Source organism: Protopterus annectens, chromosome 8.part1, assembly GCF_019279795.1.
Source record: "Protopterus annectens isolate FY-2018-M chromosome 8.part1, PAN1.0, whole genome shotgun sequence".
Taxonomy (NCBI): domain Eukaryota; kingdom Metazoa; phylum Chordata; order Ceratodontiformes; family Protopteridae; genus Protopterus; species Protopterus annectens.
The window spans coordinates 216022007-216048229 of record NC_056742.1 but is presented as its reverse complement, the minus strand read 5'-3'; the positions used below and the strand labels follow the sequence as shown (position 1 = coordinate 216048229).

Genomic DNA, 26223 nt, shown 5'->3' with positions numbered 1-26223 from the left:
CTGGGGACTAGTTTTGATTTTTTTTCGTTGATAGTGTACCCCAGGGAGATTAGAAGGTTCTTTACAAATGTAAGGTTCTGCAACAGATTTTTCTGACTGTCTGCCTGAATCAGGCAATCATCCAAGTAAGGGTATATTTGAATGTTTCTATGTCTGCAATAGGCAATGGCTGGAGCCAGGCACTTTGTAAAGACTCTGGGAGCAGTGGATAAGCCAAAGGGAAGTGCAGAGAACTGATAATGCATAGATCCTGCCATGAAACGTAGATATTTCCTGCATCAGTCCCTGATAGAGATGTGCAGATAGGTTACTTTTAGGTCTAGGATGATTAACCAGGCATCCTTGGACAATAGCATAGGAAGAAGCTGCTGAAGGGTGAGCATTTTAAATTTTGGTACCACCAGGAAGGTGTTTAGAATGGAAAGTTCTAGGATTGGCCACCAAGTGCCCTCTTTTCTGGGTACCAGGAAAAGTCTGGAATAAAAACCTTGACCTATCTATTCTGCAGGAACAGGTTGAATTGCCCTTATGGAGAGCAGGGATTGAACATGGTTTTGTGCTTCTGCCCACTGGTTTGAAGGAATGTCTGGGAACCCTTTTTGGGTTGGCAGTGCATGGAAGTAAAATTTGTACCCCTGGGATACAATGTTGAGGACCCATCAGTCTTTGGTGATGGAGGTCCAGTTTTTTGCACGTTGGGCAGGTGTTCCTCCTATGGGCACGAGTAATTGGGAAGAGGTCAGGAGTGGAGTTGAGAAGTCATTGTGAATTCTTTCCATAAGGGTGTGACTTAGCACTCCCTGTTTTAGAAGTGGAGATACTCCATTTCTTAGAACTCTGCATACCCTGAGACTGTAATCTGGGGGGTCAGTGTCCCCTGGGTCTAGTTTGAGATGGTCTTGAGGGGGCTGGAAAGGACCAATGTTTGGAGGGGCAACGCCTGCTGAATCTTGGAGGCTGCACTTGCAAAAAATCTTTGACTGTCTGCATAGACTTAACTTTTTCTTCCATCTTTTTTAGAACCTCTTCTGCTTTGGTGCCAAACAGATTGCCCTTGTTCAAAGGAGCGTCTAGTAATTTTGATTTGACATGGTCTGGCAAGGTATGGTCCCTAAGCCAAGCATGTCTTCTCAGCACAGAACCAGTGACTGCTGCCCTGCAAGATGCTTCTGGGGCATCAAACCCACATTGCAAGGTATGCTTGCTGACTTGGCTTGCAGAATGCATAAGCTCATGTAATTCTTTATTTTTTGCACAGTCTGTAAAGGTAGATCATTTTTGCCTACTAAGTTCCATAATATGTTTCAGCATGTGAGACTGGCAATTCAATGCCCTAATGGCGAGAGATGCAGAGGTGTATACTTTCTTACCCCATTTGTCTAAGGCTTGGGAATCCCTGTCCGAAGGGTGGGATTCTTGGTTGTAGTTGCTTTTATACCTTTTCCCTTGGGAAATGACCTCTGGGTCAGCAGTAGGATTTTTGAAAAAAATTTTGTGAGAGTCAGGGACTCTGTAGTACCTGTCGGGTTTCCTTGGAGTAGGGGGTAAAATATCAGAGTTAGACTGGATTCCATAAAGACATCATCCACATCCAGAACAGGAGGGATAGCTAAAGGTCTATATTGTGGCAAATCTAAAAATTCTCTGAATCTCTTTTTGGACTGAGGATAATCCTGGCATTCCCAGTGGAAATTCTCTCTTAAGGTATGTAGGGTTTCACCAAAAGAAAAATCCTCTGGAGGGGAAGCAGAAAGAATGGATTCCTCTGCATCTGAATCCTCATAAGCAGATAAAGGCATGTCTTCATATTCAGAAAACTCAGAGTTGTCAGACTCTTGGTCAGTTAAAGCTGCTGGGGATAGGTCTCTTTTTCTCTTAGCATGGGAAGGCTGGCATCCCCTAATCAGCACGATCAGGTCTTCTGCCATTTTAAGCATTTGAGAGTGTGGCATAGAAGCAGGTGTTAGAGTTGGGTTGTTGGTTTTTTAGGTGTAACTTGTACTCTTGGCCTTAGAAACTCAGCAGTTTTAGACAAAACTGAAGACGTGAAAGAAGTCATAGGCTTATGTCAAATATCTGTAATGCGAAGAACTTCCTCAGAAGCCAGTATCTGCACAGTGGCTCTAGACCCATCCAAGGTAGAGACATCTGCAGGTTCCGTAGTCAAAGAAGAGTCTCACGGCATACTGGACTCTGAACTGGTCTCAGTAGCGGCTTGCAAATCCATCAAAGCGGGCATCAGGGGCTGCGAAAGCATCTCACTGAGTACCAGCAAACTGGCAACTAGCTTAACGGAAGCGTCACTGGCAGTTTTGGACATGTGCCGTCTGTCTCTGTCTTTATCCTTATGTTTTTTTGGAAGATCAGTAGACAGATAGCTTACCGAAGCCATTTTGGAATACGGAGATCGAGAGCGAAAGTATTTAGCAACAATAAGGGCCTGACGATGAATAGTTCAGGTATTGAACAAGGCACAAAACTGACAGTGATGTACATCATGGTCTGAGCCTAAGAAGGTGATTCAGTAAGTATGAAAATCTCGGTGTGGTATTTGCTTTCCACAGGCGAGACAATTGTTAACTTTTTCTGACATTGGTTAGAGTAAGAAAAAAGGATACCCAATGGGGTACTTAGCTTTAGAAGACTTCGGAATGATTCAGTTCAGAAATGAAAACTCAGGTAGCGGCCGTCGAGCACTCATGTGAACTGCTTCTGCTTTGGGCTCCTTGGCAAGAAAGACTGATGTAATGGCATTGGCTGACTGTTTTTATACCCCAGACAACCTGATGTCAGTCCTGGAATGACAACAACCGACTCAGAAATACTAAGTCTTTGGTATTTGGGTCGACTGAGGGCTACCTGCAGGGAGATAACCCAAGTGTGACAACTGCAACAGTGAAACATGTAGAGCATCTCTACCTACCACCCTGTACTGAATGTCAAACAGAAAGAGACTTGAAAAAAAAGAAACATGGAAGTACTCTTAATAGCATCATCATGACACCAAAGTTGTGGTTGTACCAGGTCCACCATGGTGGCACTGTGAATGACTTATTACCAGGCCTATTATCATAGCATGTCTGATTTTGGGCAACTAGGTGCACTGCCATGGTACTTTGGATGTGGATCTACCAAAACCCTTATGTAGGCTATTACCAGGGGTAGAGATGTACCTTTGACTAGTTACATGGTGTAGAGATATGCTTAGGTAATTGTGAATGACACATTTTATGTCTGGCTAATGCATTGGAGTATGAGAGGGAGTTCTGTTGCTCCAAACACAAAGGGTAGGCAGAGGTTTCATACATAATGTACAAGAACTCACTGGCACACTTTGTAAAGTTATATTTCTGCCTGCATATGGCTCAGAAACTCCTGTGATGTTTTTTAGAATTGTGATTCATTGTACAATCAGTGCCACAGACTTGTGCATTTCTTTATTACCATAACTTCTGCTCAAGCCAAAACCAACAACCATCATCTTGCCCAAGGTAGGATTTGTTTCAGGATCTGGACTGCAGTATTGCTTGTAACTGTAAGTCAGTCACATACTTGTAGCATAAAATGTAACTGGAGTGTTGTCTATTAATGAGCTGTGACATGCTGTTGTCAGTAAGTCACCTTTGATAAGTATATCCATGGAAATAGTAATAGATTTCAGCAGCAGCACCAGTTACAGCAGAATTGTTCATAATTACACAAACCTTGTTTTCCTGTTTCCTTATATATATATATATATATATATATATATATATATATATTTGGTGAAACTATACTAGGTGTTATGATTTTTACATTACTCCTGAAAATGGCATTTATTGAATTATGACACAGGTTCATGTAAGAACCTAGAAAGTTGGAATAAGCATTCAGAACATAGTTACCTTTATCGTCACTGACTGTGAAATTAGGATTATTATGAATTTCAGGAGGCAAACTGAAGAAAAATCTTGGGCCATTGGCTGTTTCGTCTCTGTCTGTAGCACTAATGATTGTAATAATCTGAAACAACAGGCAAAAACAATAGGTAACAGTAGCATTGTGAAGCAGTTTCCAGTAATAAACATTTATCACTTGTGTTGGTGCTGAAATCTCTGGTATTCAGTTTTGTTTCTGAACAAAGGAAATTTTGCAGTCAAACTCAACAAAGCAAGTTTTGTCTTAATAATTAAAACCATTACATGATTACACAGAAGACAATATTACCGAAACATCTAGATATTTTGACATGGCTGTTAAAAGTAATTTGTTTCATCTTTATGCGTTTACTTTAATTCTTCCCTGTATATTTGTAGCTTGTTCAACCACTAGATTGCCCCCCAATCACTTATCACTGCTGAAATTTACTGAATATATTAGATGAATGAAAAGGCAAAAACACTACTATCCAAACAAAACACAAACCCCAAATCCCAATTGCAGTATTGTAAAGCATGCAATAAACTTATGACAAACAGATTAAACAAAGTATTATTTAGAAATACTGACTAGTGTAGTGTATATTTTATTTTAACATAAATTGTGGAATAAAGTTTTCAGAAGCTAGAAGTACCACCTGTATGAGCACCTTGGTCCTTTTGTTATTATCTCATTCAGATGATAGATCTTTGACTAGAAGTGCTTTGTGAGATTATCAAGCATGAGAATTATTGTTATACTTCCAAAACCCTACCATCAGTTTTCATTTTTAAATATATATATGTGTGTGTTTGCCCAGTGTGCACGTCATGGGTGTGTGTGCATGTGGCAACATAGAATACAACTGAAATTAGAGTTTGCAGCTAGCATGAGAAATTCTGACATGATAAATAAGTTTTGACAAAATATTTTTCATTAAATCGGGGCAAAATATGAAACTTTTTAGTATTTTTGCATACATATTAAAATCTAATTTCTGCATCATTGTGCCAGAGTAAACTTCATGCATCAACGACCTACTACCTGTTTTCTTTTTAAAGTTTTAACCTTGGGATCACTATAATACTGCTTTGACAATAGTATTTACTGGGATCACTATAATACTGCTTTGACAATAGTATTTACTGGGATCACTATAATACTGCTTTGACAATAGTATTTACTGGGATCACTATAATACTGCTTTGACAATAGTATTTTCTGGGATCACTATAATACTGCTTTGACAATAGTATTTACTGGGATCACTATAATACTGCTTTGACAATAGTATTTACTGGGATCACTATAATACTGCTTTGACAATAGTATTTACAAGGGAGTGGCTTGGTCTAAGGCTTTATAAATCTCATCATTAAATATTATTGATGTACTGAGGAAATGATAAAAGTGCTTTTCCCTTTCTGCTCAGGTAGAACATGATGAAAGCTTCACATAAATGAAACATCATTCTAACTCTACTAAATAATTTCCATGTTACTGTTTCTTTCTGCCATCTTTCAAGTTAACATTTATTGGTCAAAATATAGAAATAGTTATTATTTCATTGCCTACAAGGTATCTAAAGGAAAGTATGAAAAGTAACTGGATTGCTACGGATGATGATGTTGACTGCAATCAAATAATAGAAACTTAAGTTGTAAGAAGGACGTTAAATGGTATAAGTACATAGAAAACATAAATTAGAAGATGGAACAAGAATGTAAGTTGTACCGATGTAGATTGTATAGAGTGTGCTTGTATATACATATATATATTTATGTGTATAGTATATCTACACACATGCACACACATACATACAACACACATCTATTTCTATAACCTACTATTAGCAACATTGCTGAATTTAGGAAATACATTACTGATAAACATATGTTCTGCAGCATATTTTTCATCTGGATTTGGCATAATGCATACAAGATATACAAATGTTCCATCTCCTCCACAGGTATTGAGAATATGAAATGAAAGGATTTGTAACTAAGAGGTAGATGAATTAGAAACTATATTAAACGGCTAAGCACTGGGATAGATTTTACCCACACCTTCTTCAAACCATTCCCTGTTAGGGAATGTTGCTACTGTATGTAAAATTCATTAGTTGTTTGCAGTATATGACAGAATGCCAAGGAATAATTTTCATTTTCATTTTTTTTTATAACAGCTTAGTTCTTGAAAATAGACATGCAAGAAGTAATCCATTGTATTTAAGCACTTTTAATACATTATATATTTTTGTTGTTATGATTTCCTTTGAGATTTTTCTCAACCAGTGATTGTTTCTATTCTGGTTATATACCAACTAACGAGGCCAGAACAATCAGAATAATAAAGTTCTGATTCCCAAACAAGCCTGTGTACTTATGGCCCAGTAGTTAGAGAACAATGCAACACATGAGACTGCTGCAGAACTGAAATGTCCTCTTCCTTATTGCATGTGAGGTCCATGTTACGTTTGCATGAGATGATGGTAGTTTTGGTACATGTTGGGCCCCTTGTCTTCAGTTGTTTAAGACCAATGGATGTGATAACATCCTTTGTGTAATCTTTAGTTTTCATTGAAAAACATCCACATGCTTACGGGAATTGAAGTTAAAAGATTGTGTATGTATGTGTGTGTGTGTGTGTGTGTGTGTGTGTGTGTGTGTGTGTGTGTGTGTGTGCGCGTGTGTGTGTGCACGTGTGTGTGTGCGTGTGCATGCAAGCACCTATCTCTGTCTATATTTATCCATCTATATTTATGTATCTGTGTGCATTTATGTATGTATGTGTGTATATACATATATATATATATATATATATATATATATATATGTGTGTGTGTGTGTGTGTGTGTGTGTGTGTGTATACAAAGAGAGAGAGATGTATGTATACATGTTTACTATCAACTTACTGTGGACCTGCACACTGTATCGACTTGTTAGAGCCTACAACAATTAAGCACATTGAATAGCGAAATGCCGAAATTCTGTAAAGGTACAGATCGAGGAATGACTACTACCTTAAATCTCCATTACTGAGTTCTAATGCTGTAATCATCGCAACATACAGGTCCACAATGAAGCAGTCTGCCATAACTAGGTAGTATATGATATATGACTGAACTAGATAACATTGATTGTTTTTGCTTCACTCACAAAATATTGTCTAAAAGACACTGAATCACAAAACACAGTCTATAGCAGAGCAGAGAAAATAGTCCAGCCTCCCTGTAAAAATGTTGTCTGTTGAGTTTTTAATGATTTGAGCAGAGACATACTTGTTCATGTAGTGCCTGGTACTACTCCCTGAAGTGGTATCTCACCTCTTTAGCACTTCAAGAAAAGAGCAAAAACAGCTTTGAATTTTGCAGCAATCTGCTTCTTACAAAACCATCTCCTGTTCCTCACCCACTTTTATGCCAATTGGCTTTCTACAGCTGCCAAATCTCTGCCCTTCTCAGCTCTTCATATGAAGAGCAAAAAAAGCCTAATGTTGTTTTTATTTTGTTTGTTTTACCAATCAGCTCTTCCTTGCAGATCCACACCCCCTCGACTGTCAGCTCTTCAAATGAAAAGAAAAAATTTAAAACAAACTGACATATCTTTCTGTATATGCAAAGTGGAAAAAAATATTAAATAATGCAACCAAGCACTCTTGATAGTTCCCCAAACACTTTGAGGGTGGAGTAACTCCTTGCTCTGCTACTGATTTTGAGTTTCAATGTCTTCTGTTATGTATTGTGTAAATTGATGTAAAGTGTTCTCCTTGTTCCATGAAGAAGCACTGACTCAGTTGCTAACTGTAATCGATGATGATGTATAGCTTTGCATCGATGGATTTTTGTTAAATAATAATGATATGATTACGATAATTGAACTTTGATTCCACATTCAGAGATTCCTGCAGATCATCAAATGAATAATAATAATAATTTGCCATAGACTGTTCACTAGTAGACTAAGGATTTACCTTTTAGTGAAAGCTTATCCTTTTATTAAATAGTAAACAAAAAGTACACACGGGAATCTGAAAATATATGATGAAAAAGTGAGAACAGCGACTATTAGTATACACTACGTAATAAACTGTATGCAGTATTATGCTTATTGTTATGTGATCACCCCAGGCAAAAGGAAGCAAGGAGCTCAAGGGTTTGTTCAGTGAATAGCAGGAAGTACAGAGCAGTACTACAGAGCTCTGGAATGTTTCTCAGGATTCAGAAGAAACTCCACTCTTCCCTGCACTAGATGCAATACAATATGTGGGTTGTAATGAATAGTGTTTTGTTGTCTTTTCCTTATTATTTTATCTTTACCTGTGAGTTACAAAAGTCAATTTATTTTATGTGACGGCAGGCTAAAGTTTTCTGCACAATCTAGTTAGGAGGAAAATGTCCAGAAAACTTTAGCCTTCCTCTTGTGTCAGACCTGCAATAATAAATACCCTTAAAGAAAATACTGTAAGTCTTGAAAACATATGGGTGGTCCAAAAACAGAAAAAAAAAGTATAACATAAGAAACAAAAGATAGCCTACTTGTCTTTGCTGGATTATTAAGAAATGCATGCAATATATACAACATATACAATATTAACAATACCCTGAACAATGTTTAAAATCCAAGAGCAAGCTGTACCAACTCGATTTTCCATATGTTCAGTCCCACAAAGGTCTTCCAGGAAGATGCTGTCTCATAAAAATTACATCTGTAGCTCTTTACATTCCTTCTCTTCATCTCCTCCACCCCCACCCCAGAAAGACAATCCTCACTTGAATTTGCCTTAGGCCACACCCACAGTATGCCCAGACTGGGCTGTCCAGTTTCAGTGACCACAACTATTCAGCAGGAACCCCTGCTCTGACCCACAATGAACTAGTGACTAAGGATCCTACTTCCTGTTTTTGACCTTACAAGTTACACGATTTTATACAAGCTTGACTGGCACCATTATTCCAGTGTATTAATTTCCTGGATAATTATCATTAAAATGATAATTTTAATTATCAACCACCAGATATATTTAAAGGCACATTCCATCCTTTTTAATATACAAGATATAAAAACTACCTGCTTCCTAGCACAAAATCACCAGTTATGGACTTACACAAATGAATTGTTGGATCTTGGCAACCGTTCAACATTCCATTTAGTGAGCCTGGATCTATGAGCAACTATATACTGGAAGGGTTGGGGGGTAGTACCTAGTTACTTCATTTTATACTGCCATCTTGTTTATTGAGCCATTGGAATGGAACATTTTTGGTGTTAATCTTGGTGACTTTGAAACTGCCCACCCCTCTTGTAAATTTTTACTTGGATACTCCTCCTGGGCCCATCTCATTTGCTCACTTAAAAATAAATAAATAAATAAATAATCTGCTTTTACTGTATTTGTGTTTCTTCCTACTTTATTTTGCTTTTGCGTCATCTTAAAAGTACTCAATTGTATTTATTACTGCTTGGTGTAACTCATTATAAGCCTTTTAGTTTAAGCACTTGGGCTTCAGACCAGTTGTTTTACATTAAGGTTTGTGGTCTGCACTGTAGTGGCAGAACAGGTAGCTTACATCCTTCTAAGTTGGGAACTGCTGATTGAGGGCTCAGTGTCTGTTATTCTAAAAGTGTATTAATTCTGGTTTAAGCACTTGGGCTTCAGGCCAGTTAATTTACATTCAGAGGGTTCATATTCTGCACTCTTGTGGGAGGAGAGGCTGGACTCTGCCCTTCTGAGCTGGGAATTTCTGGTTAAAGGCTAATAGTGCCTGCATATTTGAACTGCTTCTTACTGAAATTGGTACACCTTGTTTGCTGTAGCATAGACTAGATCCAGGCCTGCTGAATCTAGCTTTGTTTGTATAACTTGAGCACTAATCCAGGCATTCTTTAAAGTATTCAATTGTATGTATTACTGCTTGGTAGTAACTTGATTAAAGTGTAGCTATCATTCTAAGTCTTTTGGATTAAGCACTTCGGCTTCAGACCAGTTGTTTTACATTAGGAAGGTTTGTGGCCTGCACTGTGGTGGCAGGACAGGTAGCTTACATCCTTCTAAGTTGGGAACTGCTGATTGAGGGCTCAGTGTCTGTTATTCTAAAAGTGTATTAGTTCTGGTTTAAGCACTTGGGCTTCAGGCCAGTTATTTTACATTAAGAAGGTTCGTGATCTGCACTCTTGTGGGAGGAGAGACTGGACTCTGCCCTTCTGAGCTGGGAATTTCTGGTTAAAGGCTTAAAGTGCCTGCATATTTGAACTGTTTCTTACTGAAATTGGTACACCTTGTTTGCTGTAGCATAGACTAGATCCAGGCCTGCTGAATCTAGCTTTGTTTGTATGCTTGTTGTTGTTTGCTTGTTATTTCCCTGAAATGCTAATTCCACCTAAAACGTGGCTTTTCAGTGCTTCTGTGGATCCCTAGTGATATCTGCATTGCTTACTGTACTTATTTCCTTGTTTCACTTGAAAGAAAGTTACTGTTTGTCGTTTTTGCATTTAAGTTACCTGTAACACATTGCATTTAAGTTACCTGGCACTTGCTCACTAAAGCAATTATATAAGTCAGCACTAAAAATTAAAAGCACTACACCCTCACAAACTCCCCTTGAGTACCTTGTTCCCCATTGGCCCGTTTTTTCAATTATAAAGGAATTCCCAATACTATTCTAGCTTGTCCAAAGGTCAGTTGTCAATCTCCTCTCCGGTCCAGCTGGTGAATCTGGGAATCTTGAGGCAATGTTACAACTGCCTCATGTACACAGACAACCCTCTCCTCCTCCCAAAAAATTCCAACACATGTGAGAGATGCAACCATATGGCCAAACTGGAGGCTAAGATCTCTCAACTCAGTACTGGCATAACCAGTCAGGAGGAGAAGGAAATCATACTCACTACAATTCCAGTCTCACATAGACCTACCACGACAGCAAACCAAACACATAAACACACAAAAACATACTCGGAGGCTCTAAATAAAAATCTGCCTAAGTAGCAGAGACCTCCAAAGCAGACACCCAAGCAACTGCTACCCCAAAACAAAACACATGCAACACATAGCTCACAAAGCCAGTGTGCCGAACAGTCACAGCCCTTAAGGCTAAACAACACACCTGATACACTTGTAATAGGTGACTCTATTGTCAGGCACACTGACATCCCGCTCACCTGGCTGAACAAGGAGAAGGTCACTGTGAGCTGCCTGTTGGGCACTAGGATCCGCCACATAACACAAGCACTCAGGTCACTCCAAGACAAGTACAAATATGACTCAGTCATTGTCCATGCTGGTGTGAATGACCTGAGATGTACCTCCCTGGACTACACGAAAAGAGACATGGAGTAGCTCTCTGATCATGTAGCCCAGGCCGGTATGACCCTGACCTTGAGTAGCATCTTACCCTCATCAAGAATGATGCCATAATATGAAGACAAGATGATCAATTTCAACAATTGGCTTAAGTATTGGTGTCATTCAAAGGGGATCTAATGCCTGTCTGCCTGGGATGACATGCTCAACAAGCCACGATGCTTCGCTAGGGACGGCTTGCACCTGTCACCCCTGGGCTTTCGGATATTGGCAAAGGCTCTTGCTACCCCCATAGTGCCTTTTTTAGGCAAGGCTCAAAAGACAAAGCCACCTCCATAGGTATCACAAAGGATAAGAAACTAAGAGTAATGCTCAACGGCAGAAGTCTAAACCTCAAGATGCACGCACTCGAAACTCTCCTTAGCATGGAGAACATCGATATCTGTGCAGTAACAGAAACCTGGTTTAAGGCTCCCAAGAGCACCCCAGCACTACCAGATTATACCTCATAACATGCTTTTTGGCCCCAAAACTTGGACCGAACCACAAAATGAGGGGGAGTATCAATATTCGTCAAATATACCCACACCTCCAGGTTGGTGGCACAGCACGAAGCATCAGAGACTATCCATGTGCAACTAACAGTGGGTAAAACTGCCTTCCAGTTTATAGCCTGCTACAGACCACCCTCCCAAACCCAGGAACCCCACTCGGCCTTCCTGAGAACACTGGAAAATATGAAGGTCTCGCCAAACACCATTATATTGGGCGACTTCAACTACCCAAACATAGACTGGGAGCATTACTCTAGCTCCAACACCCTAGCCCAAAGGTTCCTAGAATTTATAAACTCAAATGCTATGGAACAACTTGTTACCACTCCCACAAGAGGGGAAAACATACTGGACCTGATCATCACCAACATGGGGTCTCTATGCTCCAGACCAGAACTGTATCCCTCACTGGTAAGATCAGACTATAAACTAATCTCACTGGATATTCACATCCCTACCCCACCCCCTGCCCAGAAAACCACACTGAAAAACTTCTCTAAAGCAAATTTCACACTCCTCAAAACTGAGGTGGAATCCTTCAAAGCCCACGGGCCTATGGAAAATATGGCCCAGACCACAGAATCCTTTATAAACACATTCTATGAACACCTTCAGGAATGCATGGATCATGCAATCTCAAATAAAACCAAGACCCAATCCTCCAAAGGCAGACTTCCTGTCTGGTGGACCCCAGCCATGAACAAACTATACAAAAGAAGGAGGAAGCTACTACATGATAGATCAAAATCCCAAAAAGGGAAGGCATCTCTGATCAGTATTAGCAAAAAAGTATAGGCACTCATAAAATCTTCTAAGGCCAGCTTCGAGAGAAAAATTGCACAGGACACTAAGGATAATCACAAGGCTTTCTTTAGTTATGTTAGGAACCTGGGTGGAAATTCCCAGATATGCTCAGAATTAGTCCAAAATGACAAAAAATACACCGAACCCACAGACATTGCCAACATCCTAGCTGACAGGTTCAGCACAAACTCCCCCCCCTCCCCACCAAAAGGGCAAATATCTATCCCAGCAGAGTGCTGCCCCCCTGACATCTCAGATGCTCAGGTAAGAGCCACCCTCTCCAAAGCAAAAAACACAGCATCAATGGGACCAGACAGTGTCCTGGGCTGCGTCCTACATGAACTTCAAGAAGAGCTAAACCAAAACATAAAACTACTGTTCAATCTCAGCCTTACTACAGGATATGTACCTAAAGAGTGGCGTACAGCAACAGTGGTCCCTCTCCACAAAGGTGGTGCCTCAACGGATCCTGGAAACTATCGCCCCATAAGCCTGACTAGCTTTTTCTGCAAAGCTATGGAAATGATCATCATGGACCTCATAAATAAAGATATTGGGGACCTACAGACACTGGATCCTACCCAGTTCGGCTTTGTTAAGGGCAGATCCTGCCACTTAAACCTGGTCGATTTCTTTGAAACAGTCACCAAGGCCATTGACGAGGGGAAGGTGGTCCACACAGCCTACCTGGACCTCGCAAAAGTCTTCGATACAATACCCCACTTGGGCATTATAGATAAGCTCACCAGCTTAAATATAAACCCCTATGTCACTAGATGGGTTGCAAACTGGCTCAAGGACAGAACCCACATGGTTAGAATTGCTGGAGCCATGTCAGACTCCAAACCAGTTACAAGTGGCGTCCCACAAGGCTCAGTCCTGGGACCTCTCTTGTTCGGTATATATTTCTCGGAGGTACAGGCCAACACGGAAGGATTGTGGCTGACCAAGTTCACAGATGACTGCAAACTGGGCGCCATAATTGACTCTCCAGTCAACACAACAACACAAGCATCCTCCAAAAGGGCCTCATAGAAACAGACAACTGGTGCCAGAGCCATGGCCTCAAGCTAAATGCCAAAAAATGTATAGTCATCCCCTTTGGCAAAACAAAGTGCCCACAAATTACCACATAGGTGGTAATCCATTAAGTACGGAAGAAGTAATTAGGGACCTGGGGACCCAAGTAGATAGCAATCTCTCGTTTGACAACCACATGGCCAAAGTGGTTAGAAAAACATTATATATTACCCACCTAATCATGAAGGGATTCACATCTAGATCAGGGGAAGTCATCGTGCCTTTTTATTCATCCCTCATCAGGCCCATAATTGAGTACAATGCCCCTTTTGGGATGTACCTTACCAGACACCTGCAGCAACTGGAAAGACCCCAAAAGTACCTCACCAAGAGGATCAAAGGGCTCAAACAGATGCCATATGCTGCCCGGTTAAAGAAACTCCAGCTCTACTCAGTGGCATACCGCCTACTCAGAGGCGAAGTGTGCCTGACATATAAAGCCATGTCCAACCTGGAATTAATAGACATGCTGCACCTCGGAAAATCCAAATCCCATCGAGCTACGCGCTCGAGAGACTTGAACCTCAGCACTGAAATAAATAGGACATGCTGGAGGGACAGATTCATAACCCAGAGGCTCCCTTCACTCTGGAATAAAATCCCAGTCCAGGTTAGGCAGAGTCCCTCATTGACTCTCTTCAAGAGGAATCTTGATGAGTGGATGGGAGATCGTAGGTTTACCCCGGGTATCACTTCTGTGTCACTGTTAGACAGAGGCACAGTATACTAACCTCGAAAAAGGGCATAGTAAAATTAATTTAAAATGGGTGGCGAAAGCCAAACACACTCTGGCTAGGCTTATAAATGCCCTAGGGCAGATAGCCTAGTATGAACATATGAACCTATGAACCACATTGAAGTATTTCCCTAACAGATAATATTTTAATGGACAAAATGCATACTTCATAGCCAAATACTTCCCCTCTATGGCTGAGTACCTCTTTTCAGCATTGCTAAATTTTTGATTCTATAGCACCAAAATGTTTCTTATTTTGAATGCCTTGGAAAAACACTGCTCCCAAACTTACCTCTGATACTTCTGTATATAGGGTACATTCCTTTGTAAAATCCAGAAACAGTGACACTAGTTCAGAACATAATGTTTTATCTCCCTCAACAGACCATTGTACCTTGATAGGAGCTCTTCCATTTGTGGTATCTGTCAAAGGACAGACAGTGGTTCTAAAATTAGGTTTAAATTTGGTATAGTACCCAGCTAGTCCAAGAAAAGCCTTCAGTTGTCTTTTAGTGGAGGATATAGAATAGTTTTATGATCTCTTCTTTTGATAGTTGTGTTTTACCAACCTTCTTTAAAGTAGCCACATTATTCCCAAATTACTCTTTTTTGCATTCACAGTAAAGCCTGCCTGCCTTCAAACTCTATTACAGCCTACAGTTTGGTAAGTGAGACTCCCAGTGCTCTGAATGGATGATCACATGATCTTGGTTGGCAGGAGTCATAGCCAGCCTTAGGCACAGGCCAACTAGGGAGCTGCTCTAGCAGGGGCACTTTTCCAGTAATCTGGATAGTTTAGGTATGCCAGGATGGGGGCACCAAGTGGTATGTGTGTTGAGGGGGTGCTGTGAAGCCCTTTTGCCTAGGGCACCAGTTGACCAAAAGCCATCCCTGGCAGCAGTATATTGTGACTATGGTTGCAGTATTTTATCCCTCAGGCTCTGAAAGGTTTAAAGATCTTGCTTGGATGCACAGTGAATTTCTGAGTGAAAAGGCCTGTTCTTAACCTTAAAGGCTCCATCTTTTTATATAGATTTAACAGACAATAATTATGGTAGCTAATGCATTAACTTTTGGGCTAATTTTCATGAGAAGGTAAAGCCACCAGATACATTTAATAGCTTATTCTTTTCTCATATACAATATATTACATCATGTTAATTCAGAAATACATAACTGAAGCTGTCTGTGTTTCCTCATAGCCTATTTTGGAAATGACAGCATTGGGGCCACATACGGAAAACTACACATAAATGGCCATGTGAAATAAAATCTTGTGATCTGATCGTGCATCTGCAAGCATTTTGCCATTTTTATGGTAGCCTTCACTTACTTTACTGTTTCACTGTTTCATTTTCTTTTCTTTTTTTTTTTTCTCACTTGTCTGCTTAAATTAATATCACAAATATACTTAGTATTCCATTCTGCATGTTAATTTTGCTGAAATATGAGTAACATTTTAATATTTCATGTGTATCAAAAATAAGCTCTATACTTTGATGATTCTCAGATAAACTGTAGCTATATTGCAATATCAAAATGTTAATTTTTTTGAATGTTTTATTTGTAATTATAATTTGTTTTATAGCTAGGTGCACTAACCAGATGATTATCTCTAGTTACGATATATGATAAAACATTTTGAGTTTTGGGGTGATCTGACTGTCTCTACGGAGATGATATTACAATAAATGCATATTGGAGTGAGACAGGACATCAGTGGACAACTATGCGTGGACATCTCTCTGAGACACAAGTAGAAGAAATGCACATTTGTGCAGAAAGAGTGTGTACTACATGGAGGAAACTAACACTTTCTGAAGGTGCAGCAACTTTGAGTTCATTATATTAGTGAAGTAAGTACAGGAGGAAAAAAGGGATTGGAGTTTTGCTTTATACAATGAAAAAAAAAATCCCAAAATTTGCTACATCTCATTTCTTTATGAAATGACATTTACTGTAACCATTTCAAATCTCAGCACTCAAGCTAGGTGGGCACCAAATGGCCGAAAATCTGAACTTATATATATTAAGTCAGAGATTGCCATTTCTAGACATATTTCCTTTTCTACACTGTATGGTAATCGCAGAGTTAGTGTACATAAGATTTGAAGGAGGCAGGTTTGCCTTGAACATTGGGTAGTGCAGTAGGGCTTGCACCCTGCAAGCAAAAAAAGACGTTTAAATGAAAAGAGCGATGTATTTTGTGTCTTTTTTTTTTTTTTTGCTATTTCAGCATTCACTAATTTGATTGTCTAGATTTCAGTAGGGAGTTAGCATTAACACTGGCTTCCTTCAGCATGCCACTGAAGACCCATATGAATTCCTTATTTTATTGTTAGTCATTTGAATATTCACCCTGTATATCCTGACTACAAAGAGACGTTACCTGCTTGTACTGCTTCACCTGTAAGGATATTGCTGATGAGAAACAGATGATCTCGCATGATTGCTTGCAGTCTTGAATTTGCATATGAATAATAATTGCATAGTATACTTAGTATTTATTTAGTTACGTTAGCCAGGCACACACATTTTCTGAAGCGAAGGATTTTTTTTCTCAGAATATAGCTGCATCATCAGCAGCCCATATGCCATGCTGACATAAGAATGACAGGAGTCTAGAATGATTGTTAGTCACATAGAACAAAAACATTATTTATTTTAAGAATTATGCTGCATATACTATGGCGAAATATAGGTGAGAAATTGAGTCAGATGTAAAGCAAACTAGAATTGCAGGCTGCGACAGCAGCAACTTACCCTGAGAACTCATAATAAATGATGTGTGGGAGTGAAACAAAGGATGCAGAGATGAGGAATGAATGTTTGAAGGAAATGCTACTTGTTTGAAGAATTTGCATATCCACACTTGGATGCCCTATACAAAGCGAAGCTGCAAGATTGTCTCTGCTGGGGGAACTTAAACCGCTATTCATACAATTCAGCATGATTGTCAGTCCTTGAACATTTGCATATGAATAGTAATTATTAAATCAGTCTAACATGCATTTGCCTATTTTTAATTTGCTTCTGCTAGCAAGAAGCATGAACTAGGTTTAGATATGCTTACTTTCAGACACCTGTTTTTGTTCCTGTTTGTCAGATATCCTCTTGGTGTTTATGAAGTCTAAATTAACACTTGAATTCCAAGATACTGATATGGCTGTATGGCAGGTGTTTGCAGTACAATATATGCAAACAAAGGCTTTAAAAGGTAATGACTGAAATCTAGTGCAATAGCTTAACCAAACACAACAAAATATATATATGAATTTATTTTATGTGCATTGTTTAATACTGCTGCCTTTCCAGTTCATTTCTTGATTGTGGTCCCTTATGAGGAAAGACACTGTACATCCTTCCTTAGTCCATAGGTTTTTTTTTTTTTCATTTGTTGTGGTTCCTCTCACATATCAAAGATGTCCTGTAGATAAACCAACATTTGTCTAGATTTGCCTATAGCTAGGTAAGGGTGTATGTGTGTGTGTGTGTGTGTGTGTGTGTGTGTGTGTGTGTGTGTGTGTGTGTGTGTGTGTGTGTGTGTACGTATGTGCATGGGTTTATGTCAGATGATTGAGTTTTCAGATCCTTCAGCTTCATGTGGTTGAGACCATGTGTTCGAATTTCTGAAACTCAAAGCATTTGTATGTGGATCGAGTTACAGTGAGAATCGTGGAATTTACCCATTTTCCACCTGTAGTGCGATCTCAGAGTTGGTGTTTATAATTTGCAAATGTGGGTAGTACAATCCCCATCTGGGTGATGCAGTGAGGGGCTTGCCCCACTAGAAAGATGTAGATTTTTGTTGTTTTCTTTTGTTTCTTTCAAGTTTTTGGAAAATTGAACATATGATTTTGACCATATGATGTTCAAGTTTCTGAAAACTCACTTTTCTGACATAAAGCCATGTGCATGTGTGTGCACATCCTGTGATGGTCAGCACCCTCTTTATGAAGCAGTGTTAATTACATTGCATAACATTCTTTAAGTGCTTGGACAATCTACATTTGTGACCATTAGCTGGATTAAGCAGGTAATCAGAGAGCGATGCAATGTTAAATACAAGAAATTCATCTATAGTATTGAGTGTTTACATATAGGATTTTCTACAGGGACAGGGAGTATTTGCAGTCGTAGCACATTATACTGAATGTCCATAAAACTAAAATGCTGCTGCAACAGTGAAAAAAAAGAGCAAAAGTAAAACCATTTCATTGAAAACAGACAGTGAAGGGAAGGAAGGAAGAATGGCAGTGTTGTTTACAGAGGTAAAACAACTGAATAAGATACCAGTATAAAGTACGAAAAAAAAAAAATGTGGAGATGTTATATTCTTGCAAGTACAAGAACCTAGTTCCACAGGTGAGTGAATAATCTTGAGCACAAACTTCTCTTCACAGTGGTTATTTTCCCTAGAAACTGAGAAATGTAAGGATACAAGTAAATGTAATGCATTGGTTTAATTTTAAAGGTTCACAAATATAAAGCATCAGGGACTTCAAGTAGTAAAAACAGCAAGAAAAAAATCACCAGGTGCAGGTATATACACATTCCTCCAAGACAGCAAAAACAATCAAAGGTAAAAACACGCAGAGAAATCCAAAAGCATGGCTTAAAACCCGAATAAAACTTCAATTGTACAAGTCAATAAGTGTTTTCATGTCTCAAAGGGCACTTAGGTTCATAGGTAGTTACTAGGCTATCTGCTCGAGGGCATTTTTAAGTCTAGCCAGAGTGTGTCGGTTTTCGCCACGCAAATTGATTAATTAACTGAGCCTCTGTCAAGCAGAGCCAATGAAGTGATCCCAGGGGTGTATTTTTTGTTACCCATCCACTCATCAAGGCTTCTCTTGAAGAGTGTTAGTGAGGGGCTCTGCCTAATGTAGTTAGGAATTTTGTTCCAAAGCATGGGGAGTCTCTGTGACAGGAATCTATCCCTCCAGCATGTTCTATTTATTGTTGTGGTGAGGTTTAACTCATTAGAGCGTGTGGCTCGCAGTGACTTGGATTTATTTAGGTGGAGCATGTCCATCAATTCTGAGTTGGACATGGCTTTGTAAGTGAGTGAGCGATATGCCACTGAGTACAGCTGGAGTTTTTTCAGTCGGGCTGCATAGGACATATGTTTGAGGCAAGTAATCCTCTTGGTGAAGTGTTTTTGTGGTCTTTCCAGCTGTTGGAAGTGTCCTGTGAGGTACATCCCAAATGGGGCATTGTACTCTATGATGGGTCTGATGAGTGATGAGTAGAGGGGCACTATAACCTCTTTATTTCTAGATGCAAACCCCTTAGTAATTAGATGGGCCACATAGAAGGATTTCCTAACTACTTTGGCAATATCATTGCCAAAGGAGAGATTACTATCTACCTGGTCCGCAGATCTCTTATTACCTCTTCTGTATTAAGCGGGCTGCCGCCTATGTGATAATTTGTGGGTGTTTTGTTTTTCCCAAATGGGATGACTATGCATTTTTTGGCATTTAGCTTGGGGCAATGACTTTGACACCAGGTGTCTGTCTCAGTAAGGCCTTTTTGAAGGATGTCTTTGTCAGCCGGAGAGTCAATTATGGCTCCCAGTTGGCAGTCATCGGCGAACTTGGTTAGCCATAGTCCTCCTGTGTTTGCCTGTACTTCTGAGAAATTTATGCCAAACAGTACGGGTCCCAGAACCAAGCCTTGTGGGACACCACTTGTGACTGGTTTAGAGTCGGACCTGGAGCCCACTATTCTTACCGTGTGAGTTCTGTCTGTAAGCCAGTTGGCAACCCATCTTGTGACGTAGGGGTTTATGTTCAGGCTGGTGAGTTTTTCTATAATACCCGAGTGAGGAATTGTGTCGAACGCCTTGGCGAGATCAAGGTAGGCTGTGTGAACCACATTTCCCTCGTCTATGGCCTTGGTGACTGTCTCGAAAAAGTGAACCAGGTTTAGTAGGCATGATCTGCCCTTAAAGCCGAACTGGGTCAGGTCAAGTGTTTGGAGGTTCCCAATGTCTTTGTTAATGAGTTCCATGATGATGCGCTCCATAGCCTTGCAGACCAGGCTAGTCAGGCTTATGGGGTGATCGTTACCAGAGTCAGTTGCGGCCCCTCCTTTGTGGAGCGGAATAACCATTGCTGTGCACCATTCTATGGGCATGTAGCCTGTGGAGAGGCTGAGGTTGAACAGTTTGTTTAGGTGGGGGTTAGTTCGTTCTGTAGTTCGTGCAAGACGCAGCCTGGGACACCATCTGGTCCCATTGATGCTGTGTTTTTGGCTTTTGAAAGGGCTGTTTTCACCTGTGCTTTTGTTATTTCCAGGACACTACACTTTTCCGGTATTGTTGTGGGTCCTTTTGAAGGTGAGAGGGAGGTGAAGTTTGCACTGAATCTATCTGCCAGGATGTTGGCAATATCAGTAAATCTATTATTTTTTTGTGCTATTTTGCACTAGCTCAGAGCATATCTGCGAGTTGCCACTTAGATTCTTGACATAGCTAAAGAAGGCTTTGTGGTTATATTTCGAATCCTTGGCTATTTTCTTTCGAAGTTAGCCTTGGATGATTTTATGAGGGACCTTAGTTTCTTACTGATACTGATCAGGGATGTCTTTCCTTCTTGGGATTTGCTTTTTTTCTGAACTAGTTTCCTCCTCCTGTTGTATAACCTGTTTATGGCAGGGGTCCACCAGACTGGTTTCCTTCTCTTAGGGGAGTGAGTCTTGGTCTTGCTAGGGATAGCACAATCCATGCATCCTTGTAGGTGCTCATAGAGTGCAATTGTAAAGGATTCTGCATCTTGGGCAGTGTGATCCTTTAGTGTGGGGGCTGTGAAACTTACCACCTCTGCCTTAAGTAAGGTGAAGTTTGCTTTAGAAAAGTTTTTCACTGTGGTTTCCTTGTTTGGGGGTGGTGGTGGAGTGTGGACATTCAGGGTGATTAGTTTATGGTCTGATCTAACCAGTGACGGGTTGACCTCTGGTACGGAACACCTGTCGCCCATGTTGGTGATCACCATGTCCAATATGTTGTGGCCTCTGGTAGGGGAGTTTACCAGCTGATCCAGGGCATTTGAGTTGTTAAATTCCAGGAACAGCTGAGCCTGGGAGTTTGTACTCAAGTAGTTTTCCCAGTTAATGGTAGGGTAATTGAAATCGCCCAATATCAGGGTGTTCGGTAGGACCTTTCCTATTTTCCAGTGTCTCCAGAAAGCCTGAGTGGTGGTCCTGGGTCATGGAGGGTGATCTGTAGCAAGCCACAATTTGCATTGCAGATTTGCCCGATGTTAGCTGCACATGGATGATCTCAGAGTTATCAAGCTGCGCCACTAACCTGGAGGTGTGAGTATCCTTGATGAATATGGATATACCCCCTCCTTTTGTGTTTCGGTCTGTGTTTTGTGGCCGAAATGTGTGGTATGAGTTGTAGCCCGGTAGTGCTGGGGTGCTCCGTGGAGCCTTGAACATGGTTTCAGTCACTGCACAGTTGTCGACATTCTCCATACTGAGGAGTGCTTCGAGCGCATGCATTTTGAGATTTAAACTCCTGGCATTGAGTAGCATAACCCTCATTTTTTACTTGTGCTGTTTACGGTGGTGGGTTTGAATTTTGAGCCTTGCCTAAAAAAGGCACTATGGGGGCAGCAAGAGCCTTGGCCAGTATTCAAAAGCCAAGAGGTGACAGGTGCAAGCTGTCTCTTGTGAAGCAACGCGGCTTGTCGAGCATGTCATCCCAGGCTGACAGACACTGGATCCCCTTTGAATTACACCAGAAGCTTAGCCAATTGTTGAAATTGATCATTTTTTCTTTATACTGAGGTATCATTCTTGGTGAGGGCAGGATGCTTCACAGGGTCAGGGTCATACCCGCCTGGGCTACATGATCAGAGAGCTCTTCCATGTCTCTTTTCATGTAGTCCAGGGAGGTGCATTTCAGGTCATTCACACCAACATGAACGATGACAGAGTCATATTTGTATTTGTTCTGGAGTGACCTGAGTGCTTGTGTTATGTGGTGAATTCTGGCTCCCGATAGGCAGCTAACAGTAACCTTCTCCTTGTCCAGCCTAGTGAGTGGGGCGTCAGTGTGCCTGACTATTGAGTCGCCTATTACCAGTGTGTTAGGTAAGCTATTTCACCTTAAGGGCTGTGATTGTGCGGCACATTAATTTTGTGTTTTATGTGTTGTCTGGTTTGTGATGGGAGGTGCAGGTTTTGTGGGTGTCTGCTTTGCAGGTCTTGGATGCTTTTGCAGGTTTTCATTTAGAGCCTCCGAGTATGACTTAATCATAAAATAAAATATTTAACACAAACACACTAGTTTAAATACACAAGTTGAAACATAGTAACTGCAAAAGCTATTTGAAAAGGCCATGTAACTTCAGATGTGGTTTTAAAGGTAGTCTCTTTCAGACCATAACCCTTATCTGCTTGAACCAAAATAATCCATCTCATTTCACATTCCTCTGTTTTATTACTAAGATCTCCCATTCTCATACTTTCTGAAATCAGCTGCAACACTAAAAAAGTAACAGTATGATCAAAAACCTTGTCAAGATATATGCCCCACTAGTGCATTATTTCTATCTAATTTATGAAATTCAGAAAAATGTTCATGTATATGTTCACGGAGGGAATGGTTGATCTTGCCCACATAAAAGACCGGGCAGGCTTGGCACATAGCTAAGTACACTAGGCTGTTACTCATACAATCAGCATAAAAAGAAAAAGGCCAGACTTTCTTTGCAGTAGGGTGAATAAAAAGTCTCTCCTGATCTATATATTTACATACACTGCAAGTCCTAAAACTATAGTTCCCTGCATGTTGTGAACCAACACATAAAACATAGTTACCTTTGTAACATAAATGGCGTTTCAAAGATTTCTGATTCTTAAAACAGAACCTTGGTGCCCCCCCAACAACTTTTTTAATCCTGTTATCTGCTGTCAGAATGTGCCAGTTCTTTTTCATGATTTCACAAACTTTATTAACATTAGAAGAATAGAAAACAGGCACCCTTAAATTGACAGGACAACAGCTATTATTGAAATCTATTAGAAAGCCATGGATCTGAAAAATATGGTTTAGCTCTCTCAGACCTAGCTATACTATCAGAGGTTAAAATCTATTGAAAGGCATTAATTACACATTAACAGATTCATAGGTAGGTACTAGGCTATCTGCCCAAAGGCATTTATAAGCCTAGCCGGAATGTGTTGGCTTTCGCTGCCCCCTTAGATTAGTTCCCTGTACCTCTGTCGAGCAGAGCCATTGAAGTGATTCCTGGGGTAAACTTTCTGTTTCCCATCCACTCATCACAGTTTCTCTTGAAGAGGGTTAACGAGAAGCATTGCCTAATGTAGACTGGAATATTGTTCCAGAGCATGGGAAGTCCCTGGGACAGGAATCTATTCCTCCAGCACATCCTATTTATTGTTGTGGTGAGGTTTCGATCCCTGGAGCATGTGGCTTGAGGGGATATGGTTTTCGTTAGGTGGAGCATGTCCATCAATTCTGGGTTGGACATGGCCTTTTACGTCAGGCAGAGACCACCTCTGAGAAGGCAGTATGCAACTGAGTACAGCTGGAGTTTCTTCAGTCGAGCTGCATAGGGCATCTGCTTGAGGCCAGTGATCCTCTTGGTGAGGTACTTCTGTGGTCTTCCCAGTTGTTGCAGGTGTCTTGTAAGGTACATGCCAAATGGGGCATTGTACTCTATGATGGGTCTGATGAGTGATGTGTAGAGGGGCCCAATGACATCTTTTGATCTGGATGCAAACCCTTTTGTGTTTAGGTGGGCCACATAGAAGGACTTTCTAACCACTTTGTCAATGTGATTATCAAAGGAGAGGTTACTATCTACTTGGGTCCCCAAATCCCTTATCACATCTTCCATATTTAGGGGGCAACCACCTATGTGGTAGTTTGTGGGTACTTTGTTTTTTCCAAAGGGGATAACTATGCATTTTTTGGCATTTAGCTTGAGGCCATGGTTTTGACACCAGGTATCTGTCTCAGTGAGACCCTTTTGGAGGATGTTTGTGTCAGCCAGAGAGTCAATTATAGCCCCTAGTTTGCAGTCGTCTGTGAACTTGATCAGCCATAGTCCTCCTGTGCTTGCCTGTACCTCTGAGATGTATATGCCAAACAGGAGGGGTCCTAGGACTGAGCCCTGGGGAATGCCACCTGTAACTAGTTTAGAGTCAGACCTAGCTCCCGCAACTCTTACCATGTGGGTTCTGTCCATGAACCAGTTGGCAACCCATCTCATGACATAGGGGTTTATGTTCAGGCTGGTTAGCTTGTCTATAATACCTGAGTGGGGAATGATGTCGAAGGCCTTTGCAAGGTCTAGGTAGGCTGTGTGGACCACCTTTCCCTCATCTATAGCCTTGGTAACTGTCTCAAAGAAGTCCACCAGGTTTAGGAGGCATGTTCTGCCCTTAACAAAGCCGAACTGGATAGGGTCTGGTGTTTGGAGGTTTCCTATGTCTCTGTTAATGAGATCCATGATGATGCACTCCATAGCTTTGCAGACCAAGCTAGTCAGGCTTGTAGGGTGATAGTTCCCAGGGTCCGTTGTGGCTCCACCTTTGTGGAGCAGAATAACCATTGTTGTGTGCCACTCTGTGGGCACGTAGCCTGTGGAGAGGCTAAGTTTAAACAGTGTGTTTAGGTGAGGGGTTAGTTCATCTTTTGAGCTCATGTAGGACACAGCCTGGGACACCATCCGGTCCCATTGATGCTGTGTTTTTGGCTTTGGAGAGGGCTGTTTTAACCTGAGTGTCTGTGATTTCAAGAGCACTACATTCTTCTGCTATAGTTATGGGCCCTTTTGGGGGTGAGAGGGGGTGAAGTTTGCATTGAACCTGTCTGCCAGGATGTTGGCTATATCAGTCGGTTCAGTGTATTTTGTGCCATTCTGCACCAACTCTGAGCAGATCTGAGAATTGCCACTTAGATTCTTGACATAGCTAAAGAATGCCTTGTGGTTATCTTTGTAGTCCATGGCAATTTTTCTTTCGAAGCTAGCCTTGGATGATTTTATGAGGGATCGTAGTTTCTTACTGATACTGATCAGGGATGTCTTCCCATCTTGGGATTTTACTCTTTTCTGTACTAGTTTCCTCCTTCTATTGTAGAGCTTGTTTATGGCAGGGGTCCATCAGACTGGTTTCCTTTTCTTGGAGGAATGAGTCTTGGTTTTGTTTGGGATAGCACAATCCATGCATTCTTGTAGGTGCCCATACAGTACATTAGTAAAGTATTTTGTAGCTTGGACAGCGTTATCCTTTAGTATGGGGGCTTTGAAACTTCCCACCTCGCTCATAAGTAATGTGAAGTTTTCTTTTGAAAAGTTTTTCATGGTGGTTTCTTTGACCTGGGGTAGTGGCAGAATGTGGATTTCCAGAGTGATTAGTTTATGGTCAGACCTAACTAGTGAGGGGTTGACCTCCGGTGTGGAACACCAGTCGCCCATGTTGGTGATGACCAGGTGTAATATGCTGTCACCTCTGGTGGGGGTGTTGACCAGTTGATCCAGGGCATTTGAGTTTATAAATTCTAAGAAATGTTGGGCAAGGGAGTTTGTACTTGAGTAGTTCTCCCAGTTAATGTTTGGGTAATTGAAATCACCCAATATCAGGGTGTTTGGTAGGACATTTATGTTTTCCATTGTTTCCAGGAATGTGGAGTGGGGGTCCTGGGACATAGTGGGTGATCTGTAGCAAGCTATAATTTGAATAGCAGTTTTTCCTGTTGTTAGTTGCACGTGGATGATCTCTGAAGCATCGTGCTGTGCTACTAACCTGGAGGTGTGGGTATCCTTGATGAATATGGATACTCCCCCACCTTTTGTATTTCGGTCAAGG

At 40.8% G+C, this 26223-nt stretch overlaps 1 protein-coding gene across 1 annotated transcript in view; it reads right to left on the bottom strand.

Annotated features, from left to right (window-relative positions):
- CDH11 (cadherin 11) overlaps positions 1 to 26223 on the bottom strand; it is a 485578-nt gene that overhangs the window by 55315 nt on the left and 404040 nt on the right. The window contains exon 10 of the mRNA XM_044081817.1: positions 3885 to 4002. Within this exon, the coding sequence (XP_043937752.1) occupies positions 3885 to 4002 (118 nt within the window). The remainder of the gene's footprint in view (positions 1 to 3884; positions 4003 to 26223) is intronic.